Below are 27,446 nucleotides of genomic sequence, written 5' to 3' on the forward strand. Positions count from 1 at the left end.
TGGAGTGCCAAGGCTGAGCTCCTCAGCTTCCCACCTGGCCCCAACACCAGAGCAGCATTACAGAGCCCACCAAGGGAGTGTTTGGCAGAGGACCCCAGCCCCAGGGACTTCTCATGACACCCAAAGTGGGTTCCCCAACTGCAGATGGGGCTTTCATGGGGTGTCCTGGACCTGGAGACACATCTCCACCCCTGTGCTTTTCCTTCTCCAGCTTCAGGGAATTAGCGACTGTGGGTATTACATGTGGGATGCTTGGGAAGGAGCATCATTAGCACACTTCCTCAGAGGAAAAGGCTCTTACGTGAAGTAGCAACAGCATTTAGGATATAATCCTGATTGGATTCCCGGTTTCAGTTTAACCAAAAAGGCAAACTACCCTGGCAGCCTCCGGACCCCTGCAGGAGAGGACAAAAGATCTGAACAGGCATCTGAATGAAACAATTAACAGCGAAGCTGGTATGGGAATAGAGGAGCAGTGGGATCCTGCTCGGTCAGCGTGCCCAGCCCTCCTCTATTAAAATCTCCCACTTCAGAGCTCTTCTTTCAAGTGTGTGATTCAACTGGGAACACGAGCGATTGTCCACAGCACAACAGTGGGGAAAGCAGGCATCAAACAGAAATAATCCCATCAGGCCTCAAATGCTGTTTTACCTCGTCCACATTCATTAAGCTTTTAAAACCTGAAATACCATTTTCCAAAGCAGGGGATCACCGAGCACGCTGCAAAAGGCCTTTGCTTGCCTGCACTGCTTTGGTGTCTCCCACCTCGCAGAGTAGCAAGATCAGGCTTTACGTTTACTCCACTGTAGTCAAAATGCAGCCCCAAAAGAAACCCGTATCATATTAACAATTCTCGGCTCACCCACAACACACACGGAGGGGAAGGAGACTCCAGACAAAGCGGCACAAGCTTTGTACAAAAACCACGTTGTTTTTCGATTTATTTCACAAAATTGGGAGGCTGTGTTGCAGGAATAAAACCGGCCCTGTACATAGGATCAGATGAAAAAGTCAGCACATGTATTATTTATACAGAAACACAACAGTGTCAAGAATTCAGGTACTCTGTAGGATCATCACTAGTACAGTAAAAAATAGTCTCCATCTGGATCCTTTGTATTTGATCACGCTAAAAACAACCTGAGGTTATTCTAAACTGGACTACGGTTTGAACCAGAAAATCCTATGCTCACCCCAAAGACCCTGGAGGGAAAGGTAACGTTGGGGCTGAATTTCCTTTGTGGGAGGTGGAAGGCAGGCAGGCCCTGACTGTTCTCTGCTAGGCACTGTGGATTCTTAGAAGTTGACAGTGGAAAGCGTCATTCCTATGTGCTGGAAGTAACAAGGCTGCGGATGTTCATCTGAGCATGCAGCCCAGAACTGGTTAATCTGCACTCATGCGCTCCTAGGACCTGGGAAGTTCAACCATTAGCATTGATGAGTCGATCACCTGAGTGCTCTTCAAAGGAAATCCTTTTGGTTTTAATGGTATAGGTGGTTCTGCAGGCTTCAGATTTATCTGAGAGCTCTCTCTCCGGTCAATCCTCAGGCCACCACCTTGCACTTGGTTGCTGAAAGCCACCCTTTAAACAAGCAAGCAGACACCAGACTATTTGCAAGGAAACCTGGCAAACGCTCTTATACCAGGAAGAGAGCAGAGAACTCAAACCACAACGGGCAAAAGGTTTTCTGCAGTCACTAATGATGAGCAAACAGGCAGCTGTTGGCAGCCTGAAGGTCTGTGTGTGATGGTCTCAATGAGTGCTCCTAGATCTGCCTGCTGAAGCTGTTCCCTCACACCTAAACCCCCCAGCCATGGAAGCTCAGTGAGTGGAAGGTGATGTGTCAGTTGTCCTGGAGACGTGACCACGGTCGCTGACTCTGCCCACCTCGGCTGTCCACAGGAGGTAGTTCTGGCATTTGCATCCCAGCCATCCCAACCCAATCCCAAATGCTAGCACTTCTTCGCTATCTACTTTTTTTTTTGTTTGTTTTGTTCATTTTAAAAAGTAAAAAGTATATGCTCCAAAAAGAGGGACTAAAAATCATGGGTTTATTCCTCAGTTGGCTACTGTACCAAACTACTCAAGAGGTTCAACTACCACCTTCAAAGGCAAAAGAAAGGTAAAAACTGGAGCAAGAAAACTCCTACCGTTGAGTGGTTTTATTCCAATTGATTCACTCCTGGCTTCATTTGCACTGGATCAATATTTTCTTTAATAAGTTAGCGAGGCAGCCCCAGGACTCAGCTACTGTCCTTAATGATATCTGTAATGAACACAGCGGCATTCCTACACCTTCTGTGCTACAGCATGTCCTTATTTTCCTTCTCTGTTCAAAACACTGGTTTGGCATCCAACCTTGATGCTTTGCTCTACCTGGAGGACTCAAAACATTAGATCACAGGTGGAACGGGCACATGCTACATCCTAAAGCTCAGCTAATGCCTCCACTGTGCAAGCTTGGTTCTTTTTCACCCTCCCCAGGAGAACCCAAAGTTCAAAACACCAAGATGAAAGAAACCAGAGTCAAGCACACCCTGAAAGGCAAGCAGACCAAAGCATAAAGGACTTCCCACCAGCAACATGGAGGCACGACTGGCGTCTTTGATCTAAAGCTTTCCCAAAGGAATGCGGAGTATTGCCAGGTTCCGAGTAGTCATAGTGGTGGGCAGATGCTGTGTATAATGTGCTTGTATCATGTATGTATATGCACACATACACAACCGGGGCAGGCCAACAGGAGGTGAACACCTCCTAGGGGAACAGGAGGTAACTGAGGAATTCATTTTTGGTCACCACTATGTTGCTGTAGAAGTTCCTTCTTCCTTGACTGCTTTAGGGAGCGGCTGAGGCTGGCGGGGCTGCTGCTGGAGGTGGAGTCACTCCTTCTGCTGGTGGAGGTGGCTGTGCTGGAGGGGGATCTGTGGGAAAACAGCAGAGAAACAGTGAGCAGGACACCAGGAAGGGCTGAACATGGAAAAAGAACCCAATGCCAATGCCCAGGTGTCTATGTGCCACAGGAGATGTGGCTGTTGGAGGAAAAGGCAACAAGGACCGTCCCCAGAAATGGCCATGACTGCAGCTTCCCAAGGAAGCTTCACTGCGTGTTTTATTGTGTTTTTCAACCACTAAGCACTGTGTGGACTCTGGGAAAAAGGGAAAAAAGATTCCCATATTTTACAGAGAAGACGACAGCTCAGTAGCTGGCAAAGTTCACACCAAGCAACCTTCAGCTGGAATTAGCATTTCTCATCTCCCACCTCTGTGCTTGAACCTTTAGATTATGGCTCTTTTCTTTAAAAATAGATGGAACAATAGACTTTATATAAACAGAGCCTGCACTTAAGCTCTGAGCAGTGTATGTAGGTTAAAGTAGAGGAATCCACAGATGCAGCAAGGAGGAGGAAAGAAATGAAGGATACAAAAGGCCAGATTTCATGCACAGAGAGGAGATGTTAATGGAACATGACTGACTCGTTCAGTAGGGGAGGGGAAAAGAGAAATAAAGATAAGGGAAGAGAGTAAGCAGGAATGTAACCTGACGTAAGATATTCCCAGCGGTAGAGGCTCAGAAAAAAGGGAGGAAAACTAAGTAAAGCTACAGCACCAAAAGAATAAGGAGCAATGTTTGAACAAAAATAGCATCACAAGGGAGTATCTCATGCTTATGCTGGTTAACACCAATGAGTCAGTACTCCTCAGCAGCTCCCTTCAGCTGAGGCTAAAACAGGATGGCTTTTCCCAATTATTTTTTGGGAGAGGCACTACAAGCCATCACAACTTTTGCCTGTTTGGAGACAGCTGTGTGCTGAGGAACATTTCTGGGGTAAAGGCTGCCGTGCTGAAGCAGACCAGCAGCTTGTCCCAGGCTGCAGCTAATACAGACAAATATATTGAGGAATTCATAGCAGAGCATCCTACACCAGCTTCTCTTTTGCTTGCTGGCTTTGGCCAAATTCTCACACTCTTTTAAGTAACACCCACACAGGAGCTACTGCTTTTTTTGGCTGGCATAGATCAACTTCAGTTTTGGAGGTGTAGGTATTTGTATTGTGTAAAGAACATTCCCAATATACCTTTTGCTTCTTCCTAATTAGGACTTCCTCCTTCTAATATCACAATGCCAAGTTTTCAGCAAGGCATTGTTGAACTGAACTGTATTCTTGCCTCTGCTACATAAGGATTTAGATACTGTTAATTCTTGAACCTCTACGGTGCATTCTTCCAGAGCAAGTCAGGAGCAATTTTTAACGATGACCACAGAGCCTTACTATCATTATAAATAAAATAAGGGATGCTATAAATAAAATAAAGGACAATGAAATATGTTTGAATACCTAGAGGGGAGACAAGCACTTAAAGCTTCAAGCACACCTCTGGCACTAGTCTCTAGCTTCCAGCATGCAGAGATCCTATTATTCCTGCAGCAGATAAAGGGGTTTCAACTGCAACGAGTTTTCCAGCAACAAGGCAAGAGACAGAAAAAGCCACACCAGGTATATTCAGAATGTTTTCTGCTGGACATCCACTTACACATGCCATTCGGAGCTGCTAGAGGAACACGAGGTCCAATCAAATTTCCTGTCATCGGTGACATGCCAGGTGGGGGGGGACCACCGCCAGCTGGATGGATGTTGGCTGCCACATTTGGCATCATCCGGCCTGGCATGGGTTGTCCGGGTATCATCGAACCGGGCCCTGGAATCTGACCTGCAAGAGCAGTGAAGAGACATGATGCGAGACCCATGGAAGTGATTGGAGGAGAAAAACAGAGTCTAGTTGTTCTCCGAGAAGTGAGGAAAAAGTCTTCTTGTATGACAGCCAACTCCATACATGCTCCAAACACCTTTTTGTCCTCCCTCAAATCAACACATTCCCTTTGGGAAGAGCCCCTTTGGGACCTTGTAATCTCAAACGTCAAGAAGCAAGTGGGAGGTAACACAGTCAAACTCCAGAATTTTAAGTAAACCCCAGCTAAAGAGGCATTTAATAACAATCTAAAGAGGGAGTGGAAACAAATTGCACTAGAATAATGAAGCATCAAATTAAGAGCATGGGATTAAACAGAGCAGCCACAAACCTTAATGGATTAATTTAATGGGGGAACTGAAATCATACAGTTAGAAGTTTCAGTGTAGAGAAATTTCTACTCTTAAAAACCCAATTTTAATGCAAGAGAGGGTTCCAGTAACTCTTTCTTACATATCAGCTCTGTAAGAGACCTTTTATGTTTCAGCTGCACAAAGCACCTGTTAGCATCATCCAGCTTTAGACACCTCCAACTTGCTTATTATTAACTGCTTTAAAACCTCACTTTAAGAGATTATTTTGCACAATCCAATTACATTTACTTTTACACACATGAAGGTACAGTATTTCAGTTAGAAAAGCAGCTATTAGGCATGGATTGTAAAGACTTCTTTCAGGAGAGCTCATTCCACCCCAAACCTCAGGTGGTTATGTGAAGTAAAACATGGTGACAGAACCCTCAACAAAAAAAAGGCTCTGAACATACATAAAAAGCATAACAGCCACACCAGTGGTTAAAGCCAAGAAAGCCAGACCTCTGGATTTGTGTCCAACTCAGTACTTCAGCACAAACACTATCTATTAACTCTTAAGCTCAGCTTCAGAACGAGAGCTTTGAATAATATTTTATTAGTATCTGTTACTTCCATTTTGTAAGATGTGAGGAAACTGCACCAGCTCATAAGCTATTGCCTGGAATGGGCTAGTTACAGGTCTTAGCCAGCATCCTCCAGTCAGAAGCAGGACCACATGGGCCCACAAGCAACTTCACACAGCCACAGCAGACAGAAAACAAAGCAAAGTCTTCGCTTTGTCTAAGAGGAAATGGTGGGCTGTACATGAATGGTTGGGAATTTGTGATCTAGAAGAGTAATAATCAGCACTTTAACCCCAGTGATCAAAAGCAAACCCTGCTCCTTCAGAGCTGTCACTGCATAATGCCTGTACAGAAACCTCTGTCCGAGGGCCACGACCCAGGCTCTCACAGAGGTGAGGTTCACCAGCCATCACAAATCCTTCTCCATCTCCATCAAAAAGCTAGGAGGACCACTGAGGAACAGTTCAACCACGCAGGAATACCTACTGAACAACAGTTAAAAAAGAAAAAAACAACACAGATAAACTCGCTCCACTTCCCTGATGTTTGGTGCCTTTGCTAACCACATAAGACTGCCCTGCTCAACCACAACCTTCCAGAATATCACAGACTCCAAGAATGGAAGGGATCTTAAAGCTCATCCAGTTCCAACCCCCTGCCACAGGCAGGGACACCTTCCACTAGACCAGGTTGCTCTAAACCCCGTCCAACCTGGCCTTGAACACTGCCAGGGATGGGGCAGCCACAGCTTCTCTGGGCAACCTGTGCCAGGGCCTCACCACCCTCACAGGGAAGAACTTCTGCCTCAGATCCCATCTCAATCTCCCCTCTGTCAGTTTAAAGCCATTCCCCCTTGTCCTGTCCCTACCTGCCCTTATCAAAAGCCCCTCTCCAGCTTTGCTGTTGGCCCCTTTAGGCACTGGAAGCTGCTCTAAGGTCTCCCCAGAGCCTTCTCCTCTCCAGGCTCCCTCAGCCTGTCTCCATAGCAGAGGCGTTTCAGCCCTTGGAGCATCTTCATGGCCTCCTCTGGACCTACTCCAACAGCTCCATGTGTCTTCTTACGCTGGTGGCCTTAGACCTGGATGTGGTACTCTGGGTATAAGGCAGTACTTGCTTCTGAAACCCGTGCCACTAAACAGTGCAAAAGAATCCAACACACCACAGCCTGCTGGCTTCATACAGTCCTGGCAGATACTGACAAATCTTAAATTCACAGGAATTGTGAAGCACTGAACCATGAAAACAGTATTGGAGCTCCAGGTTATACAAGCAAGAGGCCCGTGTGCCAACCTGGCACTGCCTGATTACAGGAGCAAGACCAGCATACCGGCAAGCAGCAGATATGATGCTCTACAGAAACCATTGGATTTCTAAAACATTTACAAAGGAAAGGAAAACTTATCCCTGGACACATTCCATCACTAATCAGTGGCCTGCAGCACACATCATGGAATTTCCATCACTACATATTAGAGTGGCAACAACAGCAGCCATCCAGAAAAGCTGTATACATCTGAGCTTTTAATCCTCTTTTGTCACCACTATTAACAAAATATTTTCTGCTTTGGTAATGGGGAATAGGTGGTTCTGAAGAAGCCCCTTGGAATCCTTACACCTCCAGTCAACAGCTGAAAGGTGGGACATACCCTAAAATTATGTGGCATGCCTTTGTGGGTAAGACAAGGTGACCATGGACTCCCAGAGCTCCAGTGACTGGTTTTCCCTTTCCAGACAAGTTGAGCTGGATGTTCCTCAGTGTTGCCCATTTGCCATATCATCTTCAGCAGCAGCACTCTAAGAAGACTGAAGTGTTATCTCTGTCACTCTTACTGCTCCCCCTTCACTGAAAAGCCTGTCTTCTTGATGATCTCCTCGTAAGTATTGTAGGGCTGCTGGTACGTCCTCTCCATGGGGAAATTGCTCAGGCCCTCAGAGCATCTTTAGTGGCCCTCTGAACTCAGTCCACTCTGATCGATGCCTTTCAGTACTGTGGGACCCAGTCCTCCAGATGCTGCTTAGCAGCTAGTGGGCAGGGTGGGGGATAATCACATCCCTCAGTCTGCTGCCTGTGCTCCTGTTTGCACAGCCTGAAACGCTGCCAGTCTCTGCCAGCTCACACTCTGCTGGCTGCCCACCAGGATCAACAGGACCTTTTCTGAAGAGCTGCTGCTTGGGGTTAGTCCTCCCGGGTAGAGGACTTTGCTTTTTTCCTTGCTGAATCTCACAAGGCTTCTGTCAGCCCATTCCTCCAGCCTGCCTAAGCCCTCCTGACTGGCAGCCCTGCTCTCAAGCGTATCAACGGATAATACGCAGATAACTGAAGATTTAAGCAGATGTGGCATGATTTTGCTGCTGCTGGCATCTGGGCATCTGTTTTGGTCCAGCTCACTGCGAGAGGAGGACTGGGCAGAAAGGGCATGGCAGACAACATGAGAACACTGTCACTGAAAGTAACGGCCAGGCATGGGCTGACACTTAAAGACACAGTTATCTATTAGTATTAGGAGTGGGTCAAGAGCTATAGGACCAGTGCTGTTAGCAAAATGCTAGTGAGTTTTCAAACAGCCCCAAACTGACTATTTGCAGGCTCTTTGTAATCAGTTCTGTGCTAATGCTGAGCTTCCAACATAAGCATGGCAGGTAGACAAGCAAGCAGCTCTTCACCCCACAAGGCTGCCTGCGTGCAGAAGCAAGCCCAAGGGTACATATGGTCTCAGCCTGAAGATCAGCTCTGAAGCACAGCCTATCAGAGAATGCAGCTGCACAATGGCAGCTGGTAAAGCTCCAGAATTTGGGATTTTCCCCTGATTTACAGGAGACAGCTGTAGAAACTCGGGACATGCCCGATGTTATGTGATGACCTGTGGCACTACAGTCACAGCATATGTTTGCAGCTTGTATTTCAGTTGCTGGAGGTTCAGGGTGGAATACTTAAACGTGAAAAAATTCCTGTCTCACCAACAATCTCAATCTGCAAAGAAGGAAAGGAGGATGACATGGCCAGGTCAGTAACTGATACCCTGTTCTCTTCCCTTATGAAACATCATGGTAACAACAACTCAAAGTAGTCACTTTCCAGGAAAAATTTATATTCTGCTCCATTTACCTGGGAAGTCCTCTAAGAGCAGCTTGAACATTCAGAAGCTGCTTTTGCAAATCTAGTCTCTTCCTTTGAGTCCATGACAGAACACCACTGCAGGCTGGTTTTGTTTCATAGGCAAGCAGGGAAATTGAGGATCTGCCTCACTGTCCTGACAGACTGTGTATTCCTGGTCAGTTTAAAGTCTTCTAGTGGACTCAAAATACTATTTAACGGAGAAGAGGACTCAGTGTAGGGATGCAGAAACACAACTGATGCCCATCAGGGTGCTTGGAAGAAAGTCTGCATAGGGGAAGAGATGACAGCTGATATCTCTTATGATCTTAGACATGCCATGGGAAAAGCAAACAGGAAGCCTTTAGTTTCATCGAATACAGAATTAAAGGTGACCATCACAACTCTTTGCGTGGGACCATCCAGCCAGTTCTTTATCCACCAAGTGGCCCACCTATCAAATTGATGTCTTTCCAGTTTAGAGATAAGGATGTCATGTGGGACAGTGTTGAACGCTTTGCACAAGTCCGGTGACATCAACTGCTCTACCCCTGTCCGTTAGTTATAAGCAACCCCTAAGCACCAGTATCAAAATGCTCAAGGAACATGACTGTGGAAGGCTTGATTTGCATTTACACTGTTTCTTAACAGTCTACAGGAAGCATTTGCAGTCTATCAGGTGAAAGGTAGTGATGTGAACCTCTGGGCTGACCCAGGATATGCACACACTCGAAACCTACTCGTGAAAAGTCAAGTTTGCTGGAGAAGAGAGCAACAGAGATGGTGTACCAAGCTTCAGCATTAGAAACGTGTGTCCAGATCTAGCTTAGCTTGCACAGAACGAGCACTGCTTCCTCATATGTCCTCATCCTCACACTCCTCCCACGTTTTGATTCCAGTATTTACTCTGAAAGGGTACTGCAAAAGAAGAGCAGCCACTTGGTACATCAAGACAACATTACTATGCTCTTAATAACTCTGCTTGAGTAGGTCTTTTATTTTTCTTTAACTCCTGTATTTTTCAACCCCCCCAAAAAAGAAATGATCACAGCTACAAGCATGCGGAAGCAAAGGCAGACAAGCAGAAGCCGATACTGGGCAACTCAAACTGCTGGGGGCAGAAAGGTGGCAAGGGCCGAATCACACCAAAACAAGAACTTGGACATAAAACACCACCCAAAGACACTGAGGGCTTTGTAGCAAAAAGAGGAGATATTCACAGCTATGAGGGATGTTGTTCACTGGCAAAATTAAGGTTGATTGGGGAATACAAATGTAAAAACTGGAACAACACAGCTGTGTTTTAGCAGACCAGAAAGCTGGGAACTGTCACATTCCCAGTCTGGAAGCTGCCGCTTGACAGGAGCCTCAACCTCTCCATAATTTGGCCATCCTCCCTCTAACACCACATGCCTACAAGATTCTCTCTACAGTAATGAAGCGATTAATATTAAAAAAGCTCTTCTGCAACACCCGGAGTTGGATCAGCTTTACTGCATGCTGAGTGGCTTCACAGGAGGTCTTAAGAGCTTTAACACTGGGAAGTATTTCTTCAGTGAGAGAAAGGCTGTCAAACCCGCAGTAACACGCAGATCCAAGAACGATGTTCTACATTCAAATCAACTACAGCCAAGTTAAAGTCACCATTAAAAAAGAAAACAACTCAAAAAAAAATTGTTTCTTCATAAATGCAAAGTGTGTCAGGACTCCAAATCTCATAATGATGCTTGTTGTGAAGCATCCTGCTATCCAGACTGAGGAGTCTGTAGAGCTTTTCTTCTCCCTTAAATCTTGGGAGATTTAAAAATAAGCAGCGCTGCCGTTTTTCTGAAGACACCCATAAGCTGAGCAGCTCCCCTGTGTTTGAGTGCAGGGTTGGCTGCCCACTTTTGGCCTTCCTGGCATGGTCTGCAACAATTTTATCTACAGATTAGCTTGGAAAGGAACAATCCTATCACAGACCAGAACTCCAAAACGCTGAAGTTGAGCAGTAATCAAGCAATACCCAACTAAATTGATATGACCAAGGGGAAACTACTACCACCTCTATGGCAAAAATGAAGTCCTATTTCTATAGAGATAGTAGTTGTTCATCTTACAAGAGATACCGCTTCAAGACAGTGGCTCAAGCATAAAATGTGGAAGTGTGACCTACATACGGGGTGAGCTTAAAAACAGGAGATGCAGGAAGAGATAAAGCCAAAAGGTTCAATAAAATGAGATTTAGCAGACTAAAAAGAAAATCCTTTACACGTTAGATTGTAGACATTCTCTAATGTATGCTCTGAAGCGTTCCGCTATTGGCAAATGCCAACTGCAGATTCACATTACAGGTAAACGATGAGGAATGGTTTTTAAAAGATCTCCAAGGTATTTATCTCTATTAAATAATCCTCTACCTCTATTAAATCAGCTACTTGAGGGGTACTGGAGTGGTAAACAGTTTTAGTGTTTTTGTTTCACTGTAGCAGCCAATGGAGCATGTTGCAGAAAGCTTGGAGCTTATTAAATCTTCCTGCACACCTCTCCTTATTTACCCTTCAAAGAGGTAATCTGCAAACACAGCCAGGGCTACGTGAAGGGAGTCTCTCTTTTGGCCACCAACATTGTGGAGAGGAGCAAAGACTTCCTCTGATCTCTGTAAGGGACACGCCTCATTGAAATCTTGCTCTCCTACTACTGAATGAATTGTTTCACAGTCTTGATACAGAAACAAGAAGAGAATGGCTCCAGGGAATGCCAGACAGCTTTTTGCAGTGCTGCTCCTTCCCACTGGGAACAGTTTTCAGATGACCCGGAAATCTGTATTTCTAACCAACGTCCTAGCTGCATCCCTTCTGTCGGCACGTCCTCTCCACACACACGCTGCAGCAGAGAATCCCACAGCCAAGAACTGTGAATAATTAACCACAATAACTCATTTAGCATCGCATCTCGAGGGAGAGGCAGAATTTCCACTTCACTTGCATATTGCATTTCTGTCACTCCCCTCTGGCGTGATTCACCGACGATGGAGGCATTGGTGTGCACAAGTCAGATACCTCTGAATGCAGAGGCACACCGTGCTGGGCTTGCAGGGCCCTGACATCCACAACACCTCCCAGCCAAGGGCTCACTGTTATTTTTCTAGGACAAAGCATATATGATGGAAGATACTTTGTCAAGAAGCTGTTCACCGTGTCACAGCAGCAAGGACATCCGTTCTGCAGAGCACTACTGGTAGCCTTCAAATATTAACGCATCTTCAATAATACATTTTGTAAGGAGTTAAGAGCCATTCCAACTTACTAGAAAAGCTCTGCAGATGTTAAGATGACCGCACAGTGCAAGTCACTAAAATATCACCCATCATCCTCAGTGGAACTGTTGCACTGTGGTTGACTTTTATCTAGTATTCCAGCCCGTAACACCTATTGCCTGGCCAGGTTTTCATACTGTGAATAACATACCAGAGAGCACCCAATGTGACTTTAACGTTTCTGTATTACCAACCACTGTAACCCCTTAGCAACCCTCACAACTACACCCATATTACAGCACTGTGGATGAACACTGCAACCCATTTACTACCCATATGACTTTGCTTTCCTTTTATCTGACTACTCCTTGTGTGTCTCCTGCCAGCAAGCTCATTACGTACAATGGATAAACAGCAAGCACTGACAGTTCATGGAAAATATTTGCCAAAAGAAAATGAACTCAAAATCCTTATCTGTACCAAAAAATCCTGGAATTGCAATTGGTCCAACAGGAAACAGCATCCAGCAGCTCAATTTAAAACCACATTCTTTTGAATATTTCAACCACTGACAGAAAATGTATGCACAATATATTGGGGGAAGATTAAAGTTACTCATCCAGCTGTACTGGAAAGTGTATCCTTTCTTCCTTACACCATTTCTGCTTTGGGTCCGGAATTCTTTACTAGCCGAAAATCCCCTCTGAAGGGAAGAGTTAATTAATGACAGCTATTAATATACATCTCTCTTCCTCCAAGAATTTCAAGCAGTTTCTCATATTACCACGAGTATCATTAGCACAAGGCACTTATTTCACAGATAACGAGAACAGTGCACAACGAGAAATCAATAATGTGCTTCATATGATACAACCAGCAGCAAGGGAGGTAACACACAAAGAAATCAGGGATTTTATTTTCTGTTACAATTACAAGGTTTAGCCTTTCACAGTGGAACTGGAATCCAATTTTATTTCTCTGCTTTGAAAGTCTGCATTCCAGGGGAAAGGAGAGAACAAAGTAAGCTCAGTCAAAATGAAGGTGAAGTAAAAATTGTGGGAAAGGAGAGATGTGGGAAAATAATGGGACTTACTGAAATCAGTGCCCATGCCTGAGAACTGCAACACACTTCTGGTCATCGAGTTGACAAGAATCTCATCACACCCAGGTGCCAAAGGATAAGCTTAATGCAGACAGACTCAGATCACAGGCTTGCACTGGAGAAGCAGGCACCGAGTTAAACTGTATGTCACAGCAAACTGGTAACAGAGCCCAGTTTCTAGTTTTCAAAACCCAAACCTTAACCATCATACCACATTGCTTATTATAACTAGCAAAAAGAGAGTAAACCAGAAAGAAAAGCCTTGTGAGGAGCAGCAAAAGCTTCCAAGAAGCCTCTCTGGCTGTGTGTTGTACACTGACTGGATAACATTATTGCTTTATGTGGAATCCACCAACAGCTCTCCTCTCTGGAGGAGCTCTCCTGGCTGGTACTGGTTTCTCTCTCATCAAACCTGGCCGCAGATGCTGGCCTCTGGACTGATTTTGGCTCTTTCAGTATGTCCCAGTGAATTCCACGGTCCAGCAGAACCTGGCATGGCCATAACTATGAAAAGCAGCTCACTGCAAAGACTGACCCTCAACTGGAGATATTCTCCAGCTGCATCCAGAGACTGACATCTAAGCTGAAGAACATTTCTCTGGAAAAAGCTTCACTGTTAACTTTAGTCAAGAGATTTAGTTTCACCGCTTCTGCTTCTGAATCCAAAAGAGGGGTAAGCAGGATTTTTTCCCTTCCATTTGTAAGTGCCCTTTCATGTCATTTCATCACTTTTGTTTCCTATCATCTCTTCAGTTTTCATCAATCACCTTAAAGACATCCGACATAGCATTTTGTTCATGGTCTACTGAACCAACATTTACACTTTTAGTCACTATTAAAGTCAGAAACCTGTTAGAAAACATCAGTGAGAACCAAGGTAAAGTCTGGAGTTAAAACCATGCAGCTGAACAGGAAATTGTGCAGGGTATTTCCATCTCCAGCTTACCCTCGGGGCTGTGTTTTGGAAGGTTGCCCACTGGCACTTCTCAGTTACTACTAAGCTGTTTGGGGATTTGTCTCAAGTGTAACTGAATGGGTCAGTTCTTCCTGCAGAGCTGTTAGACAAACCAGCAGGCAGCAACTCATCTAAGCCTCCAGTACATCTTTATACCTGAAAGAAGAGTTATGTCATGGTATTCACAGAATCATTTCAGTTGGAAAAGACCTTTAAGATCATCAAGTCCAACTGTAATCTAACACTGCTAAGTCCACCTATAAACCATGCCTCTATGTGCCATCTCAGTGTACTCTGAATAGGGAAGCAGGGTAGGAACAAAACAGTCTCCAAAATCATTGAGGAATAGTCTCTTCATTATCGAGAGCTCTTGAAATTGGCCACCTTAGGGACAGCAGGTTGTTACTGGAAAGAAGCTAAGAGATGAGGTAAGGAAACTGCATCTTCTTACAAAAACATGTCAAGCTGAACACCAATAGTTCTGAAGCTGGAGCTTCATCTATAGGACTAAGAGCAGCAAAAAAGAGCTTTCAGTTTTCATCTTTAAGTGTACCTCAGCCCTCCCTTGCAGGGTGAAATTCAGCTCCTCACACACTCCAAATTCTGGCAGCTCCACAAAGACTCCAGGAGACTCAAGGGAAGGCAAGCAGCAGGGAAACATGCAGAAGTTCACCAGTTTGTCAAAGGATCCCAAATTAGCAACTGAGCAGCAAAAATTGCTGCTGATCTATGTATGTACAGGTCTGCCACGAAAGGACTGGACTGCTAACACTCGAAAACATTTAAGTTCAATAAACACAAAACAATTGCCTCAAAAATGTGAAAGCAAGGAAAATATACAGAATACAATAGAAGTTCTGTAGCATTTATCACAGATTCAACATCACTGATGTGGTAAGGGATTATTTTTTAATGTATATAACACACGGGGTGGGGGGTGTGCATGTGTTTTGTACACAAAATGCAACTGCTGACTGCTTCAGTATGCCAGTAAGATTTCTGGAGGCTGCAGAATGCAACAGAAGTATGGCCAACAGAGATTCTCCCTGTGATGATGTACTGATTTGTCAAGGGAAGTCAAACTGTGGGCATCTTAAGGCTACCTACATCGAAAATCAGGTCAATTTGTGAATCGCTAATCTCTGGGGACCGAAGAATCCTGAAGTTACTGTTTACACATCCCCCTGTCCCCAGGACTAACTCAGAGTTTAAGTGTTGAACTCACCTGAGGAAACAGTAAACCTTTCCGTTTTCTCTCCTTGCCCTCAAGTTATACAAAACCCCACTGTGAAGCTGAAGAACTTTGGCACTTGTGGACTTCCCAAGCATTTCTAAGAAACTTCCACTGAAGAGCCTATTTTGCTTTCTAGGCAAGATCAAATGGAGTATGGTAGAAGCAGCAGAGGAATTTGCACTCAAATTCCAAAAGGGCCTCTGAATTCTCACCTTTGTGAAAGTATCAAACCAGCATACTCCCAGACTAGGGAGAAGGCAAGATCCTAGTCCTCTACCTGTATAGCATGAGAGCACCAGATGCTTCACTGCCACAGAAGCCTAAATGCTGCGCCTCATCCATCAGTCTGCTGCCCTCTAACAAGAGGGGTGGTGGTGGAAAAGTCAATCTATTGATTGACTTTAATAAAGTTTGAAAGCAAGATGTACTGACTAATTACCACAGTGCCACACTGCCAGCCATACACACTGAAAGGGACCACTGGGGATAGAGGGCCTGGATGATTATGAGGGGGATGAAGTAATAAGGTGTTATGCGAATCAAAGATGCGAATATATTAGAAATTAAGTTTTATTAGTCCCCTAGTGAATACAACAATGCATTTAATCTTCTTTTATTCTCAGTCTCAATAGCAGCCTCTAAGTATGAGCTAGTCTAATGATATGCAACGATTCCCCCCTTTAATCCGTTATCAGTTTGCCATTTCTCCGTTTCACAGAACGTGTCTTCATTCTGCTGTTAAGTGAATGGACCCAAGTTGTCAATACAGCATACAATAGACAAATCGAGCTACAACATCTTTTGGATCTCAAAAAAAAATAAATAATATTTTATCATGCTCCCAATTCAATTTCAGCAAAAACAGCTCCCAAAGCAGTGTCAGCATTTTTCGTCTGCAAGTGCACAACAAAGCCAGGAACTTGCTGGTCCCTTGGAAAGATGCGTTTGATTAAACACCTAGATCCCCAGCCGATTACCTGCCTGTCCAATCTGCATTAGTCTGCATCTGTTGATTGAATCAAGTTTTATTACTGTGGAGATTCACATAGTTGGATTAGATACCTCATATTTTAAGGGTCATCTGTAAATCTTGCTTGTTTACTATGCACTTTCACTCTTTTCCAAGCCATACCTTAACACCGGCCTTTTCCCAAAATGAAAACTCAAGCTCCTGAATGCTTTCTGTTGCCTGCTTTTGATTATAATACCCCAAATTTTCAGCTTCTTCAGCAGCAGCCTATGCAAAAATCTTCCAAAATATTTTTGACTAATAACTGATCAGATTTGCCTTTGGAGTAGTTTTTGATCAAGCAGATGAAAATTGATAAAAGCTCTTCTCCTTCATTGTGCTCCAGATGGACAATCAGGTTACAAGCCAGGTGGTGCTATTCTATTTTATATTACCAATTCAACAATATTTAACAAGTATAGTAAAGCACCAATTCTAACTCCCATAAACACCTTCTGAGCAAAAGCACACTATTTGGTGGTCCAAACCCCTTTTAATAGTAAAATGCTTTAAAAGTGAGACTCCAAATACTATTAAGCTACTTGGTTACTTAAAGTAGGGTTGCTGGTTTTGTCATTAAGCACAAACACTTGTTTAAAATAGGTATTTTTTATGCACAGTGGATGGATAGAGAAACACAGCCACACTGCCACTTAATTTCTCTACCCTGTGGGATTAGGAATATCTCCACCTTTGGAGATATCCACGCCTCAAGAGGAAAAGTCCCTTGCAATCTGATTCAGCTGACCTAGCTCTGAGCAGGAGGCAAGACTGGAGACTTTAAAGTGATCCCTCTGACCAACATGGTTCAGTGACTCTCACCTGGCATCAAACAGAAGGGCAGGAAGCAGAAAGCAAAGCCTCAGATAGGGCAGAGAAATACACTAGGATCAGGTGTCCTGATAAAGGAAACTGCTAAAAGAGCTTCCTCCTTCCTCCTCTTGTTCTGGTCCTTTCCCCCTTTTCTTTTTTTTGTTTTTTTTTTTTTTTTATTTATTTTTACACAGTTAGGTGTGTCAATGAACTAGAAAATATGATGGAATGATTGCTTTTGAAGGAGCATCTCTGTTCAGGTCATTTGGCATAAAAAAAGTCTAAGAGTATAGAAACAAGTATTTTTTTGTACTCAAAAGCAATTCGTAGGGGCAGCTCCACATTTTTACTTCACAGCTTGACTATCTCCAGTGATGGAGACTCCACAGCCTTGCTGGGGAACATGCTCCAGGGTTTGACAACCCTCAGAGGAAATAAACAGTATTTTCCTGTGTCTGGATAGAATTTAATGTGGTTTGTGTCCACTGCCCTCTTGCCCTGTCACTGGGTGCTACTGTGAAGAGCCTGGTGCTTTCTTTCATTCCCTCCTTTTGGGTGTTCATACCCATTGATAAGATGCCTCCTCTCCAAGCTCCCTCTGCACATCTACGGGGACAAAAGCTGTAAAATGAAGCTGCTGTACAAAGAGTCCTAGTAAACTGCATTTCTTTTCTGGTTTATAAGCAGTGCCATTATAAAACACTATGTAACACAGTCCATCTATTACACCTTGTGCAATTTTACCCACAGTGCCTCTTCCTCTGATTTTATTCTACCATGAATGGTGATCAATATAAGGGAATTTTCTCCTTCTTACCTGGCTGTGGTGGGTGAGGTGGTGGCATTTGGTGGTGCATCATAGGGTATGGTGGGGGCTGCTGATGAGGCAGTAAGCCTGGATGTGCTGGTGCCCCAAGGGGGTTCATCCCAGGCCCACTAGAGTGCTGGTGAGGCTGCTGTGGGTTTTGACTGTGCTGCTGCTCCATTTGCTGACGAGCCCTTAATTCAGCATATTTCAGCTGTTCCATGTGAAAATTCTGGCGTTCTGTTAGCAACTGTTGTCTCTGCTGCTCTAACTATATCAAAAAGAGGAGGAAAAAGGCAAAGCGAAGTTAGGAACTATACATTTAGACTATGTTGCTGCTAATCAAATACCGATCCTAGTGATACCCAACTGTCTGATTTGCAGCAAGTTTTAGTAAAGGGTCCAGGCCATTTTCCCAGCTGGAACAGGTGAACTCACCTTGCTTTGTCCTAAAGAATCTCTCAGTAATACAACACACTACTCAATGAGTACTGCGCAGAGCATTCAGCCTTAGAACAATTCTAGAAGAAATTAAATGTTTTTGTCTTCTGCACATGTTGGTATAAGGGGGCACAGGAAACTAAGGAGATTTTCCAGGGCAAGACCAAAGCAGAATATGTGTGCAAAAGCACAAGCTCAGTGGCTATAGGGAGGATCCTACTCCATGCCTTTACTTTAAATGTAGGACTTGGACATCGTGATAGCCAGGCAGCAAATATTTGCACTATTGTGTATTAAGTAAAAATGCTCATGTAATTTAGGCCAATTAACATAAACCAGGCTAATTTTATTATGAAGCCACGTAGAAAGTAAGCAAGCCCAAAATGAAAAGACAAAAAAAGCTACAGAAAATATGTCTTGCTATTGGGCATTTTTATGACTGGTCATTGTCCTGGTTGAGGAAATATGTGTCACTTATCTAAGAAATCATAACACATATCTAACATCTAGCACTCTTAAGCAACTGGACACGTGGATTTGCGTGACTGGTTTACAAATATTTAATGAGTGTTTTAAGGTATACTCTATAATTTATCTGAAAAGCAGGTTGCCAAGGAGACTTCCACCTAGTAGGAGTTCTCCAAAAATCCCAAAGCTCCACCAATACTTTGTGTTAGCAGTCTGACTGCTGACAAAGCACGGATGAAAACAGAATACTACAGAGCACACATTCACCAGGAGAACCAGATGGGGACAGAACCTAATGAATAATACATGGTCCTTGTTGGGGGCTGGTTTTCTGCGTGTGGGAACTACAATGTGATTATTCATGCTGCCGTGACTCTTTTTTTCTTGACCAATCTGATAGGTTAGAGGGAAGAACTTGATAAAACAAAGAGGCACGTACACCAATGGTGTAATCGTTCATGTGTGGAAACAGACTCTGTAGGTGGCAGGCAGTTCGGAGAAAAATTACTGCAAATGACCTGAAACAAAGGCTTAGGCAAGAAGTAGGGCTACACCATGCTTTTTATAGTCCTTTTGTATTCCTGCTTTGCTCTCTTCACGGTGCCCTATCCTGCTACAGTTGACGAAAAATCTTTACAAAGTATATCCAAACAGCAGCCAATGCCTGCAAATACACCCTGTACTTTGGAAAGCCATGGCGAAGTTCCCTTCCATACATTCCCTCTTCTCAGGATGAGAAAAGACAGCTGGACAGAGGAAAAAGACACAAGTTGTAACACTAGTTAAGACTTAAAACCGGTGCAGAGCCCCAGACACCTGGTTCTGTATTAGATTCTTGCATTTAATAAGGCTCTGGAGACACATCACTGTGGCCTTAAGGCAGCCAACAAGAAAACTGAAGAAGGCCTTTTGACAAGGGCAAGTAGGAATAGGACACAGTGAAATGACTTTAACCTGACAGAGGGGAAATCGAGATGAGATGTGAGGAAGAAGTTCTTCCCTGTGAGGGTAGTGAGGCCCTGGCACAGGTTGCCCAGAGAAGCTGTGGCTGCCCCATCCCTGGCAGTGTTCAAGGTCAGGTTGGATGGGGCTTGGAGCAACCTGGTCTAGTGGAAGGTGTCCCTGCCTGTGGCAGGGGGGTTGGAACCAGATGAGCTTTAAGGTCCCTTCCAACCCAAAGTATTCCATGATTCTATGATTTGCTTTAGTCATTTCAGAAGCAAGTTTACAGACACAACCTACAGTCGTATCCTCAGGTTAGCATTAAGACAACTGGTAGTAATCTGTGGTAGCAACACATTTTCTTGTGGGCTATGTATCAGTAATTTGCTCTGCTCTTCAACTCTCAAAACTCAAGTTATACCAGTAGCAATGTCAGGCAAGAGTGATGCTCCGCACCTTAATGGAGATCAGCATCTATCAGTTTGCCACACAATCGCCCTAAGTGACGTGATTCAGGAAATCAGTCAAAATTTTAGGTATGTAAGTCATGAATACTACACTCTTGAACATCCTTAAATTTGCAAGCACGTTTCTGCACTGTTGTGAAGTGATTTACAATTAGAAGGACTATTACAGGCATCTGATGCGTATTTATACAACAACTATTATTGTACCCCAATTTATTCTTCAGCAACTCCCCCCCCCCCCAAGCAGAAACAATAAAGCAAGCATTCACGTGCTATTATAAATTCTGGGTCAACAAGGATCTTACCAACAAGGTCCCTGGTTACACATAGAGTTTGCAGCACTTAAACACTGAAGTAAATGTGTTTTGTGTAAAGTCTAACACCCTCCAGTCTGCAGCAGAGTTCTTTCAACACAATCGCCTTACCTTTACTATGAACAAAAAAGCCAGTGCAGCAAAATATGGACATACACATAGTGTACAGTGGCACCAAGGATATTTTTTGCTTTAATTATTCCACTAAATATCCACAATGACAGGTGAAAGGACTAAATTTAACTACCCGAAAGGCAAAGGAAAAATTGGTATGCACAGTTTTTAAAAGGAAAATGTCATATCCCTCAAAATGGAAAAACCCCTCAACCTGTCACTAATAGAATGTATCCCCCAAAGAAAGAAATCCACAGAGAACCTTTTCAAAATAGTTAGGTCCATTTCTTGAGCTGCCAATCAGCGTCAGAGGCAAACACCACACTGACATGGGTTGAGGATGCTGAGCTATGTAGGAATTTTTGCTGACATTCTGCTACAACAAAAAAACAGTTTGTCAAACTCTATCAATGTGATTAAGGGGAAGTTCAGGTTGGACATTAGGAAAAAGTTCTTCACTGAGGGTGGTCAGTCACTGGACGAGGCTCCCCAGGCAAGTGGTTACAGTACCAAGCCTTTCAGAGGTCAAGGAGCATCTGGACAATGCTCTTAGTCATACAGTTTAGTTTTAGGCAGTCCTGTGAGGAGCAAGGAGGTGGGCTCGATGATGCTAGTGGCTCTTCAACCTCGAGACATTCTGTGATTCTATTAATAACCATGTGAGGATGTAAACTGCATTAAATTCACATGGTAGGGCAAATGGGGAAATCCCCAGAATTATGAGTCAGTACCTGTAACACATCTAGAGTAATTGCATATTGACAAAATGAAGAAGCTATACAACAGAAAAAAAAATCAAATAATGACCACTAGCTAATAAAAACTGAAGTTTTGAATCACCTTCACAGTAGCTGAAGAGAAACTGTTTCCTTGGAAGCCTGTCACATTATATACAAAAGAACACCTTGTAACCGATGTGCAGCCCAGGCACTGAAAGGCACAGCCATCATCCCTTACATGTTACACCCTGTTTTTAGGGATATGCAAGTCTCTAGCAAAGTGTCATTAATAGTGCTACAATATAAATACAGCCCGGCTTGGGATGCACCATATATACATGCTCTCAGTGTCACCACCTTCTTCAGCTGGCTAGACCTCAACCAAGACCTGCATCCTAGCTTACAGCCTCACTAGACTGAGGACAGAAACCAACTTTCTTCTTTAGCTTGCCCAGCTGCTCCTCCTCAGTTGCACTTTATCGTTACATTTACCAATTCAGTTTTCTTCCAGGGAGACCTTAGAACAGCTTCTAGAACCGTAAGTGTCTGACAAGAAAGCTGGAGAGGGGCTTTTGACAAGGGCAGGTAGAGGCAGGACAAGGAGGAATGGCTTTAAACTTGACAGAGGGGAGATTTAGATGAGATGTGAGGGAGAAGTTCTTCCCTGTGAGGGTGGTGAGTCCCTGGCACAGGTTGCCCAGAGAAGCTGTGGCTGCCCCATCCCTGGCAGTGTTCAAGCCCAGGATGGACGAGGCTTGAAGCAACCTGGTCTAGTGGAAGCTGTTGCTGCCCGTGGCAGAGGGTTGGAACTGGGGAAGCTTTAAGCTCCCTTCCAATCCAAACCACTCTATGGTATCATTCATGTGATAAGGCCTACATAAAGGCTCAGGATGAATTCCACGCTCATGCTTAGATGACAGGAGTAAAGATTATGAAGCAGATCTGGGATACCACCAGTTCCCTGCTTACGATAAAGAGAAGACATTGGATAAAGGAGAGCCTTCAAATGCTACTGTGTACTAATCATGAATTCTACCTGAAGGAGAAAGACCTGCATAAAGGGGAGGAACAGCTGAAGTGGCTAGTTTTCCTGCTGTTAGCATACATAAACCTTTGCAGTGACTGAATTATTCCAGAATCCCTACTTACCGCCTCCTTCTCTCTGTCCATAATAGTTTCCAACTCCTCAAAATGGCGAAGTTTTATCTCCAGCTTCTTCATCTGTGTTTCCACCAAAAGGGCGACCAGGGACTTGATCTTTCTTTCTTCCACTGCTGCTAGGTGCTGAGGATAAAACACAGGGTTTTGCTTTACACACGTTTACAAAATAAAGTGCTTTAAAGTGAACAACTCAGTCAACTATACCTACATTTAGCTTTAGCCATTCTTTTCCACTTCTGGACAGAAAACACGACATTAGATTATCAATCTTATGCTTGGAACCAGAAGCTCTTGGAAGATTGTTTAGCCTTTAATCAAATAAACAGATGTCAAGTTTTAATACGAGAGGTACTGTGGATGCTCAGTACTCGTGAGCAACCCAGCTTTGCCTTGAACACTTCTGAATGCAGTGCAACAGAGAGCAGTTTCAGTGGAAATGCAAATCAGGGAGTCATGGTCCGTTCTACTGAGTCAGGTGCAGGTCATCCAAAAAGCTTTCACCAAAACACACACAAAAGGCTTTTACCTGGAACAACCCACAGCAACAGTGAGATGACTTTGCATGCCTTTGCCATTCAAATATTCTTTTTGCTCAAGTAAATGAGAAGCTGTGTGTCTAGTTGAGCATATTCCCATTATATGCAGCACCACATCACTAAACCATAAGCTTTCTCAGCACAGCAGTTCCATCTTGGGTGAATAAGAGCTTGCAGAGAAATCTCTTAACAGATATTAGAAGGAACTGTTAAAAAAAATAAAATCTCCAGTTTCCTTTTATAACCAGGTTGCACAGTATTCGTATTGCAGAGGAAAGCTGAAGGCAAAGCTGTATTTAAACTGCAAAGGCAAACTGCAGAAAAAGGCAAAGAGATTTTTTACAAGGCTTTAGCTTTACCCCATTTACATATGTACACTTCTACATAAATGATACAGAATATATGGATGTGTGTATACATGTGATACATGAGACAGCCTACAAGTGTTTCACACTCTCCAAGCATGAAAGGCATGTTAAGGACACCTTCTTCTAGTTTTTGTTAGAAGCCTGCTGTTCAAAACCAAAATATGCTCAGCACACCCATTGTGCATATTGCTTGGGAGTTTCTGTATGAATAATCAAGGGATGTTTCCCAAACTCGGTGTCCAAGCAAAGCCTTCCTGACACATCCAAGGGGTGAGTGGGAAGGAGGGCTGGCTTTTGAGAAGGGGAAGGTGAGAGTTGAGGGATGGAAGGAAAAAAGAAAAAGTTGGATCTTACCCAGCTCAAGCTGCAAACAGCAACTTGTATCTGCAAGCTGTGCCCCAAGCTTTGGCTCAGAACTGGGAGAAAAACTGAGCTGGAGAATAGAGACATTCTAAAATTCCCTGGTATTCCTAATTATAAACAATTTCTTAAAAATGTATGATACTCTTTCCATCATTATGTTGTGTCATTTGACAGCATTCCATCATTCTGTGATTCACCCCTGGTAACCCACCAGCAATAATATAAGTCTTCAGTAGATCTAAATAACACACATTCGACATTCTAAGCTTGATTTTCCCATCAATTAATACCACTCAGTACATGAAACTCATTTGTAAAAAAAGTTGGACAGAAATATGTTTGTTGACACACACAACCTTCTGGAAGTCATTCTGCCTTGCTTGAGGCACACGATTTTAATAATGAAATCATATTAACATAAAATCAAGCAAGGCTTGTGATTAGGAAAGAGACAGGTCTCAAAATATACATTGGAAATCATCATTGACATTTTACCTCGAGAGACAAAGAGATTTGTCTCTTAGCCTGGCATTAACCAGTGCTTTCACATGGACAAAGAACAGAAATATTTTTGAGTCAGTCATGACAAGACTAAAGTAACAGTGATTTAAGTTGCCTGATAAACACATTGCTGCATCCACCTTAAGTCATAAACAAAAAGGCAGCTGGTATGTGACATTATCCTGGGAGACAGCAATTCTGAATGACCTGAGTATCACTGAGCCAGCCACTGGACCAGCCCCAGCTGAGGGTGGATACAGAATGACACTTTGGTTTAGGACAGGAGCCTAACCAGCACAGAAGCCCTAAACACAAGTGTAGCCATGAGTGGCTCTGTGCCTGGGTTTCTTCCTGTTGCCACAATACTGACTCCAGTTCCACTGCTCGGAAGTTGTATTTCTGGGTGAATGCTGACCAACTTGGGAGGAACTGCGCCAGGAAGCTGTGGCTGCCCCATCCCTTGCAGTGGAGCAACCTGGTCTACTGGAAGGTGTCTCCGCCTCTTGTCTCTGAAGGTGTCAGGGAAGTTGGAACTGGGTGAGCCTTAAGGTCCCTTACAACTGTTATATGACACGATTCTACAATGACTAGCTACTGACCAAGAACACACACATGACAGGCACTTCCACAGAACCTAGCCCATTCCCTGATCATCTTAAACCCAGCTTTTACTGTGAAATTAGCTAATCAAAGCAAGAGTATGAGCATGACAACTGGTATGGACAACTGTAAAATTGGACCACCTCTGGAAAACTGATAGCACCTGTCTAACTGGAATTCTCCACTGAATTCTCATCCACACGCAACAGTTTAGCTGCAACTGCAACAGGCAGAGAAAAAGACAATCACACTTTCTTCATTCCCTTTTCCTATGCTGTGAAAAGAGACTAGCTGCTTCACTGAGCTCTTGTTTTGTGAGGCCAAAAGGGGTAAGACTGTCTTTCACACACAAAATAGAAAAAACAAAGGTGGCAGATAACAAAAGACCTTCTAAATTAAGGCACATAATAGGAAAAAATAAGCCCTGTCATGCATACTTCCAAGCATGAGATGAAAAAAAGTCCTACAGTTTGTTTCTAGAGCAGCAGCAAGAAGGAACCAATTAAAGACAACTTGATTTGCCTATAAACAGAAGATAGGATGTAGCTGCTTGCAAAAACCACGATTTTAGCAAGAGTCCCTTTGATACCTTAATCTTACTTTTCTAAATCCCTACAACATGTGAAAAAAGTGATCAATAACCAAAGGCTTTTCAATTCAGCAGGCAAAGGAAGGTACTTTAGTGGTTGGTGGTTGAAATGAATCAGACTAGGAATAAAGCTTGACAGCAAAGTTTACCACCCATGGAAAAAGCTTGTGAACAATCGCAGGAGGTTCTGCATCACGGGTAGTTTTGACATGTGTCTTCTAGAAAAGATGCTTTCAATCACAGCTACCTCAAAACAGGAATTCAGGGAAGTCAGGAGGTCAGATGTTATGCAGGTCAAATATGACAGATCAAGAGCTCCAGAAGAAGCTCTACAGCTAATTCACAACTGGACAAAAGCTAACAGGAATCTGCAGTAGAGATGACATTTTCTATACGGTGCTACCTACACATAGAAAGGAAAAAATACCTTACAGTGGTTTAGGAGTCTGAGAAGAAAATGAGGAAAGGGGACTTTAATTCTAATATTGTTTGTACAGAAACCATAACCTGCAAAACTAAATTTAAAATTGTTCCTGTATTTTATAGGTAGTAGCAGAGTCTCACCCTTAAATCTCAAAGTCTCACTTCTCAAACAGCGCATCCCCCCTTTGGTGAAACCACTTATCCCAAAGGAAAAAACAACACTTTGAGTGTCTATCTTGAACCCCTGTTTCTCCTGAGAAGCCAGCTGAGATACTCCTCCAATGTAAAAACTGTAAGGAAAACGACTTTGTAACAGCTCTTCACATGACCAGGTCTGGAGTTTATGATGAAGAATCAAATTAATTTCTCAGACAAGATACAGCTCACTGAAAGCTTTAATACTGTCTTGGCTTTTAAGTGGAGAGATCCCTGTTGAATTTGAATGTTACTCTGAAGTGTGAACATCCTAATTACATCGTTTCCTATGACATAAAGCTAAAATTCTTCTAGAATATTACTGCCATAATGAAAAGCACTATTAGCCAAGTCACTTCTTTCTCTAGCACTTATTATCACAAAGGAAGGAAAGTAGATCGTCTTTATTTGGAGCAAGTAGCCTTCCATAAAACAGAGATTAAATCTCATGCCTCTTTATATACATATATAACCCTGCACATAACATGCAGGGTTTTTGTTTTCAACTTGGCTGAAAATACCTGTAAGAAATCTGAAGAGGGACTTTTGACAAAGGCAGGTAATGACAGGAGAAGAGGGAATGGCTTTAAAATGACAGAAGGCAGATTTAGATGGAATGCGAAGAAGAAGTTCTTCCCTGTGAGGGTGGTGAGGCCCTGGCACAGGTTGCCCAGAGAAGCTGTGGCTGCCCCATCCCTGGCAGTGCTCAAGGCCAGGCTGGACAGGGCTTTGAGCAACCTGGTCTGGTGGAAGGTGTCCCTGCCCGAGGCAGAGGTTTGGAAGTGGTTGAGCTTTAAGGTCCCTTCCAACCCAAACCAATCTGTGATTCTGTGATCCCAAGTCTGATGAACTGAAAGTACGTTACTCTTGGTAAGAGAGCTTGGTGCTAGGAGCACTGTAGGTTCAGACACCAACAGGTGAAGTGATGAAGCAAGGGAGCCAGTTCGGACTCCACACTCCACCAAAATAATGAGCCTGATGTTTACGTGCAAAGCGGGGTTCTACACAGCAAGGGTGCCTAGCTCTGATGTTACACAATGCTGAATTTATGCAACTTGTGATTTTAGAACCTGGCTCGTAAGGTAGTAACTAAAATTATTCTCAAATCTCATGATGACAACACCTATCATCACACTATCCTCAATACACGTCACCCAGCTGGGAAAGAAAACCCCAAACTAACGTTGTACGGGTCAAAGATCACAGTGGAAAAGTCAGTATGACACATGCAACACCTTGTTATGTCCACCATTATGTCCTGGAAATCCATTAGGAAATAACCACCATCAATGCTTTGCTTTTGTTACCTATAAAGTAGGTGCTATGGAACATGGCACTGAATTCAAGAGCAATTAAAAATCCCAAAT

General features: G+C 43.6%; 1 protein-coding gene across 3 annotated transcripts in view; it reads right to left on the bottom strand.

Moving 5' to 3' along the window:
* Nucleotides 1-906: 906 nt before the first annotated feature.
* Nucleotides 907-27,446, bottom strand: part of SMARCC1 (SWI/SNF related, matrix associated, actin dependent regulator of chromatin subfamily c member 1) — a 93,510-nt gene continuing 66,970 nt past the window's right edge. For all 3 annotated transcript variants that reach the window (XM_061366133.1, XM_061366120.1, XM_061366128.1), the window contains 4 exons: nt 22,493-22,627; nt 17,891-18,149; nt 4,536-4,712; nt 907-2,923 (listed from right to left, as the gene is read on the bottom strand). In XM_061366133.1, coding sequence (XP_061222117.1) covers nt 2,838-2,923; nt 4,536-4,712; nt 17,891-18,149; nt 22,493-22,627 — 657 coding nt within the window. In that variant the 3' untranslated portion in view covers nt 907-2,837. The remainder of the gene's footprint in view (nt 2,924-4,535; nt 4,713-17,890; nt 18,150-22,492; nt 22,628-27,446) is intronic.

The sequence above is a fragment of the Neopsephotus bourkii genome, unplaced genomic scaffold (genome assembly GCF_033783945.1).
Source record: "Neopsephotus bourkii isolate Nb327-2 ecotype Australia unplaced genomic scaffold, CSIRO-AGI_Nbou_v1 NB_122, whole genome shotgun sequence".
Lineage (NCBI taxonomy): Eukaryota > Metazoa > Chordata > Aves > Psittaciformes > Psittacidae > Neopsephotus > Neopsephotus bourkii.